Consider the following 16,432-nt stretch of genomic DNA (forward strand, 5'->3'; position numbering starts at 1 on the left):
AAAATATGCTTAAAGTTACAGATTGCTGAGATGCAGGCTCCTTGGGGAAAATATACACACATTTTACAATTTTATTATTCTCTTGTGAACAGGTTGCTTTAAAAGATGGAAAAACTCAGTGTAAGAAGATGCATGTAATGCTGAACAGCCCTGTGGGAAGAATTGAAATATCTGGATGTGGAACAGGTGTACATGAAATACAATTTAAGGAAAATGCTCTGTCACAAAACAGGTACTTTTGTGTCCTGTTGATTTTGTGCATAAGTACATGGTGCTGAATGCAGAATTCTCAGATTCAAACCACTGGTAAAAAAAGTAATTATGCTTAATTATTTATATTAGCTGTATATTTGGAAATACAATTTCTATTTTAAAATCAAAATTAACATTGAGTTACCCCAAAGGAGTGGCAGCTCCAGGAAATTGATTTACTACCCCATCCATGTTTATCTCTGAATGTCTGTTCTCCCTTTAATGCTATTTCAAGCAAATTCCAAAATTTTGAGCACTTGTTTAAATTACATGGTCTGTTTCTACTCAGCCTTCATTACTGTCTTTCGAGAAATAGTGAAACTTGAAAATTGTATCTAGGCTTGTTTCAAGAGTTGCCAACCATCCAGGGCTGGTCTGGAGTCTCCAGGAATTAAAGATCAATCTTTAATTAAAGATTATGTCATATGAAGAAAACTCCAGGAATATGTCCAACCAAAATTGGCATCCCTACTTGTTTTGTAGAAGTAAAACATAAAGTTGGAGAGACACAGACACAGAGAGGGACCTCTTCACAGATGGGGCCTGTATCTGGAAGGTGATGATGTCTAGGCTCACCTCTTCTATAGACTGCTGTTAGTATTTCTGCAATCCAGAGTCCTTATTACTGAATGAGGTAGTATACCCTTATCTGGGAATAAAACCAGGTCTCTAATATGGCGTGCCTAAGTCTTATCCCCTTAGTTGTGCTGCCTCACAAAACAAATGTGCAAAATGTGCTTGGCTATGCTGCTGCTATAGTCACAGATTAGACCACTGTCCCATCTTGGACCATGCTGCTATCTCAGAGCTAGGAATAGGACTCAGGAATCCTGATACCCAACATTTTATAGCTGACTCAGAAGTAGGTGTGTAACCCAGTGGCAAAGTGCATGTTGGGTCCCCTTCAAGGAGCTGGTACATATAAAAGATAATAGGCTACTACTACTGCCAGTTACTGTTTTAGTTCAAATGGTAGAATTAGTATGCGACTCCAAGTCCTCGGTTCAAACTTTGTTGACCATCTATGTGGGGGGAAAATAGTATGTGGTCATATAACAAAGGATTGTATCATAATGCATATGCACAAAGAATTAGATTTGAACAGACAGTTTTAATTCTGGTATATTATGTCTTTTGAGAGCTTGACTTGTTTTACGTGTTTGTAATAACTTTGATTGGGATCCAGAGCGGGTTTCCTTTGGCTATTGGCGTCACTTCCTGGATAAATCCAACATGGGACTAGAGAAAGTATGTCAGTACCCTGTGTCTTGCAGGGTGGGATCATTATTGCTGAGTAGTTCAGTCAGTTAACAAAGTTGCAACCTTTACTTTCATCCACATGTGTGGTGTCCGTTTTCCTGAAGTGACTGGGTTTGGTTCACTTTTTTCTCTTCTGCTTTATTTTTCTCTGTATTTCTTTCAGTTTTGAAATGCTCCTTTGATTTGTGTTTGCCCCCCATTTTTGTGTTCTGCTATTTTTATTATGCTTATACATTTTTATATTTGTGTAATATTATTCCTGTAATCGTGTATGCACAATACATATACTAGTTTGAAATTGAAAACCAGAATACATTTTTATTTGTCTCTAATTCAGACACCTCCCACCCCCCAACATGTTTTTCAATGTCAGTTCACGCTTGGCAAAAATAACATCTTCTCTGGCCTAGCATTCTAAGCATTCCTGTTTTCTTGTGCACCTTTCTAATATTGAATTTATGTGGAAGGCAAAGCAGACTGTAGGCCATGAACTAGGCTATAAGTTGTAACTTCAGAATAAGGCATCAAGACTATGAACCCAACATGTTGTACAGTGTATGTGTTGTTGTTTTTTTAAAATGTTTCCACTTTATATGGTGACTAACTTCTCCTGTGAGGAGTTGGTCGAGTCATCCTCTGTTATAATTTAAATGTATTTCCCTTTGTTCAATCAGCACATTGTCGTACTAGTTGGGGAAGAATGATCTTGTGACTGAAAAAAACAGGGCTGGGAGTCCGAATATCTGGGTTCTCTTCCCAGCTCTCTGATTTCCTTTGTGATGTTGGACAAATGACTTCATCTCTATGGTTTAGATTTCTCACACATAAAATAAGGATTAAGAAAGCTTCCCTATCTCATAAGTGTTTTTGAGGCTTTAGTAATTACCACTTTTACAAAGCACTTTGAGATTTTGATATTGAAAGAACTATATACATTTATTTTTGAACAGAGTGTTTAGCTCACATACTACTGGCTCTGGTGGGCGAGAAATGGCATGCAAAATTTCTTTCTTGTGGTTACTTCCTCTGAAGAACCTCTTACTTCAAATAAATTTAAAAAAAAAGTGGGGAGGCAAGGAAGGAGGAGGGATATATTTTCCTGACGGTAAAGTTCTAAAAATTTTAAAGCTGTCCTTAGAAGCTTTTGCTGAAATGTAACATTTAATCTCCTCCGCTCATTGATAGTGAATAGTTGTTAAAGTCTCTAGTCTCATTATTTTTGACAGAACAAAATAAAAACAAAACAACAGTTCCCAGTGTTTCTCTTAACTGGCTAATAAACACAATGGCAAGAGCATTAGATGAAAAAAATACATAAGAAACATAAAAATTGATTTTAATGGACCCCTGTCAGAGAGAACCATAATGAACACAAGTGTGGTAATAAATATTGGTATTCTACTCCATAGTCATTAAGATTTTTCATGTAGAGTTGCATGTTACAATCAGTATAGATTTTAGCTTTTTTACATCAAAAAATAAGTAAACCTTGTAATATATATAAATACTTAGGACTTGCAGTCTGTCAAACCAATCTGGAAGCTTAGAAAACTGTTAAGAATGCCTATGCAATGGTACAATTTGTATGTGGGGATCTTACTCTGTTTTACAGCTTGTAAAATGCTGTGCAGTTAATCACCTGAGATTACAACCTATTCTGTGATGGCTCATAGTAAAATTTAAGGACAAAAACTAAAAGGCAGATTAAAAGAAGAAACAACAAAGTAAAGACTAGTTCTCAGTAAGTTTTTGCTAGAAGTCTGTCTGTAAGTGAAACAGAGCTAAATGTTAGATTTTTTTTTTAAGACTGTTGAGAGTGTTGTGGATGTACAAGGATCAGAGGCCATTACACAGTTTCTCTGTAATAAACAGTTTTTATTGTGGGGGAAGAGTCATTTTTATTTGAGTTTCTGTCTTCAAGTGCTTATCAATTTTCAAAAATATTGTATTTGGCTGAAATTATTCTTGTTTACCTGAATGGTGACTTTAAAATATATTCAAACATGAAAATATTGTTTGTTTAGTAATATATTAGATACACTAACTCAAACAGTTTTGTCTTTTTTATTCTTCAGACTAAACGTGAAGTTACAGACATATTCTGTTGAATTCAGTGGAATAGCTCTGATATAAAATGGTGTCTGTGTAATAAGAATTGTATCCCAAATCTTCTGTCAGGATGAGTAGTTTGACGTGTCTGTAGAAATTGGGTTTAGAAATAGCTAAATTTTGAGAGCTTGAAAATCATACATTGTAAATGTGTAATACTCTATTTTCAGCGAAAGTTTTAGCAAAACTATGAGGCGCAGAGTTTTAAGTATACAGGACATGTAAATGTTTCTGGAACACTGTATGTTTATAATAAACACAATTGGGGATTACTGAAGTTAGTTGAAATACATCTATTTCATATTTGTAAAATGGAACAAGATACATGTAGAATAAAGTCTGTTTTTTAATTTAATAAAATGGTGCATTTCTATCACACCTGCATATTTACAATTCATATTTTCAGTTTAAAATAATGAATTTTTCTTCTGGATAAAAAAAGAGAGAACAAATATAATATATAATTCTTTGTAATGGTATCAGTTCACTTGTTTGCCTTATTCCCTTTGTAATACTTTACAATTTTTATTTTAGGGTACTGACTGTCGTTTTTTGTGTGATTCCTGTTTTGGCGGGGGTTGGGGGAGGAGGGAAAGCCCCATTGAGTGAAATATGTGTTTAATTCTGTTCACTTCTGTCTTTAGGAAAAACTTGTTGCTGATTTGTAGAGTTTACTGATATTTGTTTTTTATAAATCTGTCTTTAATAACCTGGTAAAACCATGAAATTAGTATTTGTTTTTGTTTGCGTTGTAAATCTGTGGTAATTGTCAGTTTTGATATTTCGTACCTTCCTGTTCCTCAGCTGGAAAGGTAAATCTTCATTGTAGTTAATAGAGAGTTGCACTTGTGACTTCATTTAACAATAACAAAACCTATCCTCGTAATTAGCTATGCTAAATATTTGCAGCAGAATGTATTTTAGAAAGAAGATGGGATGAACTTTCAGCTTAGTAGTTAGGATGACAAAGAAGGGAGACAGTTTTCCTGTGTTTCAATAACATAGATTCTTAACGGAATTCCCTTGTTCACTCCATGGAAATTGTTCGAGGGGCACCCAGCTACTAAACCATTTAACATGCAGTCCTGGTTATGTAGCCTGCAAATTTGTTAATGCAATGTCTTAAGGTTGCAGCTGTTGGATTTTAGTAAAATAAAGGAAAGCAATATAATATGCCTTGAAGTAAACTTATGGTGTGAAAAAGCTGCCAGTGTGTGATTGGAAAATATGGCTGTACATGCTGAGCCTTCTGAGTCATTAATAATGTGGCATTCATTGCTATTCATTTATGATTATGTATATAAAATGGAAAATAAAAAGCCTACAATCTGATTGGTTGAGTAGAGTTCCAGACTATACTAGCATTTTAACATACACCACAGGACAAACAGCTATAACCATAAAATATGTTGTGCCATTTTTATTATTTTTTTGGTATGTTTAAAAACACTGATACATTTTAACATAAAAAAAAAATTAAAAAGTTAATTCAAGGTGTCAAATCTCATTTGCCTGTACTCACTATAGTACTACTCATTTTAATAAGGTAGGCAGAATTTGGCCGAAGGTTTGTTGGTTTTTTTTGTTGGGTTTTTTTCTGAATAGAATAGGAAGATGAGTGCAACAACACAGATAAATTCTCAGCTTCTTTACCAGTTGTTTCATCACCATTAATGTCAAGGTGGCAAGCTTGGCTGTGGTTATGGTATGCAAGTACATATCACACTGTATTTTGTCCTGCCTATTTTTTGCAAGCTTGTAACATTTTTTTCTAGATTATCTTCTCCTCAGGTTTTCTGTAGGAAAAGAACATGGAAAGCATTGTATCCTGGAGTCCTGTTGCCTCAACAAGATAACATGGAGGAGGGGAATTTCCCCCTCATGTAACTATAGCAGTGAAGCTGTGGCAGCATGGGCAGTGGCCACTCATACGTACCCAGGGTCTCAGGTGGGCAGGGCTAGCCCATAGCTCTATCTTAGATCAAAGTTATCTTGGCTATGTCTACACAAACTGCCGTCACACATCCTGAATTTCCTGTAGGCATGCCTTCAGTGGTCTTATGCCTCCACATCAGAGCCTCCACATCAGATCTGGACCCACTGGCTGAGATTCTGTTTGGCCAGAGCAGCCACTGGGACCCCCAGAGAGTCTGGGACTTTATCTTCTCAGGAGAATATTCATGGGCCTGGAAAGGGGATGATGTGTGTTCTTGGTCCTGCCCCCAGCTAGCCCTCTTCACCTCTTTGTCACTGTAAATGCCAGTCCCACAGAGAGGCTCTGCAGTGATTGGAGTAGAGAAATAGTTCCATGGTGGCATTTCAGTGTGCGAGTAGGAAGAGATCTGTGTATGTAAATTCTTCTCTGACTGTGGCTCTGGGTGAGGGGAGGAACAGTGTGTGCTGTCAGAATTCACACAAACCCTGAGCAGTCAGGGCAGAGGGACTGTACTTGCCTGAGAACCAAAGCGACGACAGAGGTAGATTTAATTTTAATACATTCAAAGTGGATACATTTATTAGCATCACAATACACATGGGAAAAGATGTGCACATTTACTTTAGCACAATAGGAGTTAAAAAGTAAATTCCGTATGCTTGCTTGTAATAGAAGAACAAGGGGACATTAAGTAACATTGAAAGGCAGCAAATTAAAAAATAATAAAAGGAAATACTCTTTCACATAAAACATAATTGGACTGTGGAACTCATTACCACAGGATCTTGCTGAGGCCAAGAGCTTAGTATGATTCAAAGGGGGAGTGTACTTTTTTATATGAATAACAAGAATATCCAGAATGTTTAGTAAATACTTATAAAATAGAATGGATCTCAAACCTCATGATTCATGGACTAACCAAGTATTTATCTACTTGTTGTTAAGAATATAATCTTCTTTGTGGTAGATGATCCCACACCTGCCTACTCTGGGGCTTCTTGCTACTTAAATTAGAGCCTCTTGTTTGCCGCTGTTGCTGTTGGAGACAGGATAGTGTATTAGATAGACCATATGAATGGTCCATTTTAGTAATCCCTATGTTTCTAATCAGCAGGAGAGGTCTGGTGTAGGTGAAATGGCAATTTTAAAAGTTAGACATTTTTATGACTGGATAGTACCTGGCAGTATGACATACCAGCTTTTCTCCAGTTCCTAACTTGTACTCCAAAATCTCAGCTTGTGTGTGTTTGTGTGTGAGAGAGATTCTATCTATTATGGTTGCAAAGAAAACCTCAAAAATGTCATAAGTGTGTAACGAATGCAGAGAGGTTTATGTGAGTCTGCTGAGAGCCTGGAACAGTAGGTCCGAGATGTGTAAATTGCTCCATTCATCTTCCAAGTATTAAATCAGATACTCAGTGATGCTGGTGATTTAAATGTCAACATTGTTAACTATTTCATTCTGTGCAAGACGCAACATATTATGAATGAAGTCTCATTTTGCTGGCATTTTGGAGAGTACCACCACTCATTTTTTTTTCTCCAGGGAGTCCAAGAAGCAGCCAAGGTCAAGAATTCTATCAGAGCCCACAGGCATATTCAAAACCCAGTAAGGGAGAAGCAAACATATACAATCATACTTAGAAAATCTGCACAACCTATTAAGAGAAGAGTCTCATTTTGATGACTCTCATGGGTGGAGCTTATTTTGAGGGGCAGAGTTTGGAAGAATACCACTGCTCTCCACCCTCATTTCAACCTTCCTGTAAAATTACTGTATACTAGCAAACAATTTTTAGATCATAAATTAACAGGGGAAAGGCATCAATAAGGCAAGATATAATTTGCCATAGGATAATATTTCTTGGAGGTGTTGCATTCTAGAAGCATCAGTCAGAACTTTCAAAATTGTTACACGGGTACCCCTGCTGAACTCAGTGGTAACTGTTAAAAGTTACTGAAAAACAATTTGTCAGATAGAGGCACCAATTTTTCTCTGCTCAAACACTCATGGCCAACCTTGAAAATGTACTGTCACCAAAAACCACAACGTGGTTTGTCTTTCCTACATTAAAGATGAATTTAAAAAGATATATCGTGTTTACTACCTAGGACTTAACTTCAGGGTTCTGGGTGTTTTCCCTGCAATACCTGATAGACCTCAACATCCAAGTCAGGGAGCTACATTTACCACAGTCCTAGAAATATTCATAATACTGAATCAAGAGTAGTTGCAGGGGAAAGCCAAGAACCACTGAACTCAGGCCATGTCAGGAAAGTGAAAGAGGAACTGATTTTCAGTTATGTATTGTTCTTAGTTGTTTGCTTTTTTAAATTGCTTACACTGAAAATAATGATTTGTGATCTTAGGTTCTATTGTTTCAACCATCCAATTTAGCTGTAGGTAAGTATCTGTTACATTCTAAATTCTATATTCCCTGGTTCAGCTTCATTCTGTTAATGTTGACTTATGTAAGAGACCTACCTTGCCATTGTCTAACCTATCTAGCCTCACTCTGCCTTGAGTCAGTCCTAGATTTGGTGAGGCTTCACTGTAATAATTAAGCAGGCTCAAAGAATTGTCATTTTTGACCCAGTCTGAAGAGTTTACATGTACATAACTCCCAGTGAATCAACTAGTCTTGCTTGTTGGTAAGATCTGCAGGAACTGATCCTTCAGCAGACTTTTATGCTGTGATAATTGTTTTTAAACCACCTAGAAACATACCAACATATTGTGCTCTCTCTTTTATAATAAATCCCTGGTCTGATTTTCCCCCTCGTAACCGCCACCTCCCACCCCTAGAGGTGCTGAGCACCTGTAACATCACCTTTGACAATTAGGCAACCAGTCCTTCCTTCAGGGTGTCAGCTGTGGTTTCTTAACTTTATGCGGGTGAAACTTTTCTTTAACAGCGATTAATTTTATTTTTGAATACATTTTCCCCATTGTCTTTTGAATATTCCTATGTTAGCTTATCTAAATTGACTAAATATATTTGAATGAATACGTTAGCTGTTCAAAAAACCTTTGTGAACCCTTAGTGAACCATACACTTTTTTTCCCATCCAGGCTTATAAATCTGCTTCACTACCAGAGCTGTACCAATCTCTGAGGCTTGCATTTGTAGGGACTGGTGGGAACATATTTTTGCCTGATGTTTATGAAGCTTCACATACCTTGAGTTTCACTTTGATATCTGGGATGAATAATTCCAAGAATTTAAAGCAAAATACAGCAGAAACCTGCCAAGTTTGGCATGGTTTTGAAATGAATCTATATGAAACCATTATGTGGATCCTTGTTTACACCCTAAGCCATGAGTTGGCTCAGGTACATCAAAAACTAGGCCCTGATTTGTTATCTTTAGCCAATCTTTAGATGAACCTGACTTGAATTTTGGCTTTGCAGTGATCAGTATGACTCTGAATTTCACTTATTTTTGTGTTTCCTTATGAAGGTTCTCCAGAACTTTGTTTAATATTAGCTCCATAATTATCATCTAATCAGTTATCTATTTCAAGCTGAAATGTTACTTTATGCCATGAACTTTTACTAATTCAAAACCTTACCATACAGGAGTATAATAAATACATTATTAAAATAATAAAACTTGTTTACTAAACACCTCATCCAGTATACTGTAGGTTCTCAAATGTATTTTGTGAACACATTGACCCTATCGTGTGTGTGTGGGTATGTCTAGACTACCCACCATATCGGCAGGTAGCGATCGATTTCTCAGGGATCGATATATCGCGTCTCATCTAGACGCGATGTATTGATCCCCGAAGTGCTCCTGTCGACTCCAGAACTCCACGAGTGCGAATGGCAGTAGCGGAGTCGACAGGGGGAGCCGCGGACTTCGATCCCGCGCCGTGAGGATGAGAGGTAAATCGATCTAAGATACTTCGACTTCAGCTACGCTATTCACATAGCTGAAGTTGCGTATCTGAGATCGATTCCCCCCCCCCCCAGTGTAGACCAGCCCTGTGTATACATAGATACATTATAAATATATGTTAATAATAGTTTGCCTTTTGGGCAACATTTGGTACTCAATACTGAGTTATAATCTCAAACTGGTAATCTTCTATAACTTTATTTTCTCCAAATTGGAGGCCACATACCCCTTTATACATTAAAGGGCACTTAAATGATTGAAAAATGACTTGGTAGGTTTCTGGTAATCTTAGGTGAAAAGTTCATATTTGAGATTTGTCGTGCATTGAGTGGTCCATAATCAATGAATACCAAATTTCAGGATTCCAGTTTATAAGGAGCATAAAAATAGTCAGTTTATGGGTAAGCTATTAGTGATGCTTGTATGTTTGTGTGGGGGTTTGTGTAGACACACGTATGTACATGTTTGTGTGATTTATGTGTGATTCATTTCTGTAATTGTTTGATAACACACAAACCACAATATATAAATATTCTTATAGCCTGTTGATGCAGTAGCATATCTGTGTGCATTACTTTGTATAGTAACAATATTTGTCCTGTGACATTGTGGTGAGATTTTGCTATTAGCACATTTGTCACGCATCATTATTAATACTAATACCTGATTCCACAGCCGCTAGATTCCACAAGGAAAATATATAATTTAAATTTGCCAATAAAAAAAAATTAAGCAGATATAGAAGCAGAAAGATATATGGTACTTTAAGCAATGTAGGAAGAAAGTGATTGGATGGTACATTAGCTGTACACATTCAGTCCTGATGTGTACTTACAGTGAAAATTATACCATAGATACCATGGTTTAGGGTATGGCTACATTTGAAATTTCAAAGTGCTGCCCCGGCAGCGCTGCAGGAGCGCTGCCGCGGCAGCGCTTTGAAGTGTGAGTGTAGTCAGAGCGGCAGTGCTGGGAGAGAGCTCTCCCAGCGCTGCATGTAAACCACATCCCTTACGGGTGTAGCGTGCAGCTCTGGGAGCCGCGCTCTCAGCGCTGCTGCCCTGATTACACTGAAGCTTTACAGCGCTGTATCTTGCAGCACTCAGGGGGGTGTTTTTTCACACCCCAGTTGCAGCGCTGTAAAGTGTGAGTGTAGCCAAGGCCCCAGATTCTAAACTTAAATGTCCATTGTCATGGTATAATTCCCCACTCTGAACCTTAGCGTCCAAAAGATGGGGTACCAGCATGAATTCCTCTAAGCTCAATTACCAGCTTAGTACTTGTAGCGCTGCCACCAACCAGGAATTCCAGTGCCTGGTACACTCTGGTCCCCCCAAAACCTTGCCCGGGGACCCCCAAGATCCAGACCCTCTGGATCTTACCACAAGGAAAGTAAACCCTTTCCCTCACTGTTGCCTCTCCCAGGCTTCCCCTCCCTGGATTACCCTGGAAGATCACTGTGATTCAAACTCCTTGAATCTTAACACAGAGAGGAAAATGCACCTTCCCCCCTCCTTCTCTTTCCCCCTCCCAGACTCTCCCTGAGAGCGAAAGTAATCCTAACACAGAGAGAAATTAATCTTTCTCTCCCCCTTCCCTCCTTTGTCCCCACCAATTCCCTGGTGAATCCAGACCCTGTCCCCTGGGGTCTCTCACCAGAATAAAAAACAATCAGGTTCTTAAACAAGAAACTTTTAATTAAGGAAAGAAAAAACAATAAAAATTATCTTTGCAAATTTAAAAAATGGAATAGGTACAGGGTCTTTCAGCTATAGACACTGGGAATACCCTCCCAGCCTAAGTATACAAGTACAAATTAAAATATTTTTCAGCAAAATACCCATTTGAACTCCTTCCAACCAAATACACATTTGCAAATAAAGAAAACAACCATAAGCCTAACTCGCTTTATCTACCTAGTACTCACTATTCTGAACTTATAAGAGGCTGTAACGAAGAGATTGGAGAGAAACCTGGTTGCACGTCTGATCCCTCTGAGCCCCCAGAGTGAACAACAACCAAAAACTAATAGCACACACAAAACTTCCCTCCCTCAAGATTTGAAAGTATCCTGTCCTCTGATTGATCCTCTGGTCAGGTGACAGCCAGGCTCACTGAACTTAACCCTTTACAGGCAAAAGAGACATGAAGTACTTCTGTTCTATTAACCCTTGACTATCTGTTTATGACATCCACTTTATATTTAGCCACTGTGTGACCCATGCATAAGTTATCACTGTCATAGAACTCAGCATTTTCCTATGGATACCACATAGTTTCTATAGTTATTTCCTATTTTAAACATAGCAAAAAAGGTATTTCAGACATCTAAGTGCTACAAATTACTGTTGACCTTTTAATAACAACCATTGTTTTCACAAACCACATTTGAACCTTACTAGCTCACGCTAATTTTAATGCATACACCCTATAAATATTCTTCTAGCCTATTGATGCAGTAGCTTATCTGTGTGCATTACTTTGTATAGTAACAATATTTGTCCTGTGACATTGTGGTGAGATTTTGCTATTAGTACATTTGTCACATATCATTATTAATGTACTAATAGCAAATAGGGTGTGTCAGCTTTTCAGCTAAGATTTATACCAGAGTGCTGTAGTGAAGTTTGTCTTCTAAAAGGATCTGTTTCTGGTTCCATAAAATTCAGTGCTAAAATTTTGCCCTGAGTGGGACAGATGCAGGGCCAAATATGGCATTATTTTTATGTAGTACGTGATAGAGCACTTACTAATATATTATGAAGTCTAACAAATGACTGAGAGTAAACTACAATTGTCAGATGTAAGGTTTTCATAGTCTGTACTTCATTTGGTTAATGTAAGACTAACTTCACAAGATATTGGAATAATACTACTATCATGATAATATCTAGCTCTTATAGAGTGCTTTTTATCAGTAGATCTCAAAATGCTTTATAAAGGGAACAATAACATCATCCCCATTTTGCAATTGGGAAAATTGAGGCATAGAGAAGGGAAATGTCTTGTCCAAGATCACGGAGCTGGTAAATAGTAGAGATCTCTTGTGTCCCAGCCTAGTGCTCTGTCTACTACCCCATATTGCCTCCTAAATACTATCTAAGATTCTTTAAGAGTAACCATGTATTTTGTGCTCCTGCAGTAATTCATTCTTAAAAGCACCAGAGTACTTTTAAAGGTTCAGTGGTTCTTTTGAGGTGATACTTGCTTTTATTTTCAGCAGCCCATTGGCAAAGTTGAATAGTTGCATTGTGTTTAAGAAAAATAGCCAAGGGATTATAAATTTTCCAGTTATGTCTGTTCCTGGTGGAATCCATGTTGTTATTTTTAAGGCTTCTTATCCTGTGCCTTTCTCTAGAAAGTCGTCTTACCCTCCCTAGCTGGTTAGTGTAGATGAAGTATTTAGAAAGCCCTATCACTCCAAATCTCCTCCTTTGTGGCACTGGGGAGACTTCAGCACTCTTAAATGAACAGCAGTTAAACCTTCAGCTAGTGAAGCAAGCATTTAGTTTGTTCCAAAGATGTCTTCAAAGACAAATCCAGTCAGGTGGGACAGTGGAAACGTAGCGTGCCGCTGGGTTAGGGATACAAGTTTGTGAACCAACTTTTGACATTTTTTTTTTGTGGATTACAAAGTTGACTGTGTTACTTTTTTCAGCGGCTAAAAATGCTTCTTTTATATTATATGGTAACTGAAACTCATAGAGCACTGTTATGCTGGCTAGTTCAGACTGGCTTTAAAAAAAAATTATTTTTTTTTAACAAAGATTCCATTATTCCATCCTTGTGTTGGAACTAAATGTTCTACAGTAATAGGGTACAAATGGGCAGTATATGGGAGAATACTAACAATAAATGGGGTGGGGTAATCTTTAAACATTCATTGTAAATCTACGTTTTTCAGCCCCTCATAATTCCAGTATACAAATCTGTTTTGTGATTAAGCACCAAAGATGTGAAAATATACTCTAGATGTCTGTGTAGAATAATAACCCAAAAGGAATATGTGTAGCAGTGGTATATCATGCATCTTGCCAAAGCTTGTATTTCAGAATATCTTTTAGCTTGTGGCACCAGATTGTCCAATATATCTCCTTGGCTTGTATGTCTTTTTATGTCAGAAATTAAAACATGCAGATTTCTAATGGGTGGATAGGAAGGAGAAGCCTTTACTTTTTCCTCAAATTATTACAAAATACTAAAAAAAAAAAAACACCTGAGTTTTTGTTAAAGAAAAGAAATATTGCCTCTTCTGCTAGAAGTGTCTAGAAATATCCAGGCATCAATCTTTATTTCAGCAGATTCAATGGATGTGGCAGGAAGAGTTATTATATAGCATAGCCCTCCTTTTATTAAAAATAAACTGGGCTAGTTTTTCTCTTCATAGTTTCTTGTGGAGATACAATAGGATTGTTTATACCTACATCAAGATAAGAAAACTTTTTATTGGAAATAACATTTCAAAAACTTAAACAAAATTAACCCCAAAAGCCTGTAGAAAGTTTACAGACCCTGTTAAGGCCTTCCACATGGTACAAATCCAGTCTGTCTCAACTACATTTTCTTCCTATGTTAGTTGAAATAATTTTCAAGATAAGCTGTGCTGCCTTGTGTGGATGGCAAATAGCTTTCTTTTGCATGATTGGTGAAAGCCACATTTTGCTTTCATTTAAACTGATGTAAATCCTGTGCAACTCCATTATAATCAATGGCATGAATTTTTTTGATGCGATACCTTTTTCCTATATTGTTACAGCTCTGTTGCATGACCATCCATAAGTCATAAAGGCAGCACTACGAGATTCAGATAGAAGCCACTCATCACAAGTTTTTACAGTTACGTTCTTACCCTTAAATATGAGGCAAAAGCCTTTGAAGGATATATGAAAAATCCTAAATTTGAAACTTAAAACAGTAAGTTTAATTTTTGTGCTAAAAATATTTGTCTCCAATTAAATATTAATTTCAAATTGCTATAGCACTTCACATTGTAATAGAAATGTTTTTTTTAAAGAAAATCTGTATAAGAGCATAACTTTACTAGCACAGAAAGCTGTTCATGTTTATAAACATAGAGACAGGTAGTTGGTTATGACTTCTAAACCAAGAAGTGTTATGACAAACAAGTACTTGCATTTTACAGCTATGATATTTCAGGTTGGCAAAAACAATCATGGACTGTAGTATGTGATATAACTTATGCAGATGCCTACTCAAAAATAGAGCAAAGATGTGTTTTTCCATTCTAGAAGAAATAAATCTTTAATAAGGATGCAAATAATAGTTTAAGCAAAATAAGAACCAGCATGAAACTTTGTCTATGGTCAAACTAAACTCTTCAAGAAAGAATCCATCTCTCTTATCACCAATGCCCTGCAATATACCGCTACCATCTATTGCAGGCCCTTATTAGAGGGAACACTCTGGCCCTCATTTTAGTGGCAGATAAATGTAGCACAATTTCTACTCCCATACAACATCCTCTCTGGAGGAGATAGGAAAGGAGTTGCACAGTTATAAGGATTACACTTCTCTGTCATCTGGCAGGGACAGTCAATATCCTTTCCTACTGCAGCTTGAAATTTTTAGTAGCTTTCTTTCTGGGGCTTTCCCATTACCTGTGGCACAAAGTGCACTTTGCATGTTTTAAAAGTTCAGAGCTGTTTCGGGAAGTATGCAGTAGACTGTGGAACATAAGTATCATGAACTCCTTAGCCAAGCCACCTGACTGCTACCATCTGCAAGGGTAGGACTGCACTGAGGATTTTGGGGACTTAGGGCAAAACCTGAAACTGAGGCCCCTCACACTATCAAAAAAAAAATTACCATTGAGGTGGAGGTGGGTTACTGAGCAAGGCTACAGCAATGACTTCTGTAATGTGGGGCTGGCCCCAGTTCCCTGTTGTGGTGTTGCAACCTGGCACATGGAGTCGCAGTGCCACTCAGCTTTGGCCCATTTACCACTCCAGCATGACCAAGGGGCCGCCAGGCTAAATTTCAGTGATTGACATTGCAACCCCACACACTGTGTTGCAGAGCCTCTTCACAGAAGGTTTGGGGGCCCTCTAAACAGGAGTCCCTAACCAAACTGCCCCTCCTACCCCTCTCAGGCAGTCCTGTCCAATGGGAGGATTGAGTTCCACACCAAGGAAAGCTTTTATTGCTGAAGAGTATACTGTGTGATGTCTCTGTGGAGATCATTGAACACTTAGATACTATTGTAATGGGAGATACATAAAACCCTAAGATGTACATCTGCTGTTGAAGCCTGCTAGATTTTGGGTGTCCTCCCAAGAAATACAGCACTGATGTCAGGCACAAACAATATAGCTGACTGCTTTGAGCCTACCTGTGATTTTGGGCTCTGCACAGAGTTGGTAGTCACAGGAAGGGCTAATCATCGAGTTCAGCATCACGAAAATAATGGCCCTCCCTTGTGCAGCTTGTTTGCTCCTGTTTTTACCTAGAGCTCACCAGTATTTTTTCTTTTTTCAGATTAGGGTTCCCAACTCTCCCGGTTTGGCTGGGAGTCTGCCGTAATCACGCTCAATCTCCAGAAGCTACTAAAGCCAGTCCAGAAGATTGTAGGCCACTAGAAGTCCAGCAGCGTAGCAGGGCTAAGGTAGGGTCCCTACCTGCCCTGGCTCCGTGCCACTGCTGGAAGCGGCCAGCATGTCCATCACCAGCTCCTAGGTGGAGGTGTGTCCAGGAGGTCTCTGCGCACTGCCCCCGCCCCAAGCACCGACTCCGCAGCTCCAGTTGGCCCAATGGGAGCTGTGGGGGTGGTGCTTGCAGGCCGGGACAGCGTGCAGATCCCCTGGCCACCCACGAGTCTAGGAGCCACTGCTGTACATGCTGCCACTTCTGGGAGCCGCCTGAGGTAAATGCCACCTGGCTGGAGCCCGCACCTCGAATCTCCTCTTCCACTCCCACCCCCTGTGCCCAGTCTCCTCTCGCACCCAAACTCCCT

General features: G+C 38.4%; 1 protein-coding gene across 4 annotated transcripts in view; it reads left to right on the plus strand.

The window, feature by feature from the left end:
* The window catches only part of MGMT (O-6-methylguanine-DNA methyltransferase), a 324,659-nt gene that overhangs the window by 74,480 nt on the left and 233,747 nt on the right, over positions 1-16,432 (plus strand). For all 4 annotated transcript variants that reach the window (XM_030568947.1, XM_030568945.1, XM_030568948.1 and 1 more), the window contains exon 3: positions 93-232. In XM_030568947.1, coding sequence (XP_030424807.1) covers positions 93-232 — 140 coding nt within the window. The remainder of the gene's footprint in view (positions 1-92; positions 233-16,432) is intronic.

This window comes from Gopherus evgoodei, chromosome 7 (genome assembly GCF_007399415.2).
Source record: "Gopherus evgoodei ecotype Sinaloan lineage chromosome 7, rGopEvg1_v1.p, whole genome shotgun sequence".
In the NCBI taxonomy this organism is placed as follows: domain Eukaryota; kingdom Metazoa; phylum Chordata; order Testudines; family Testudinidae; genus Gopherus; species Gopherus evgoodei.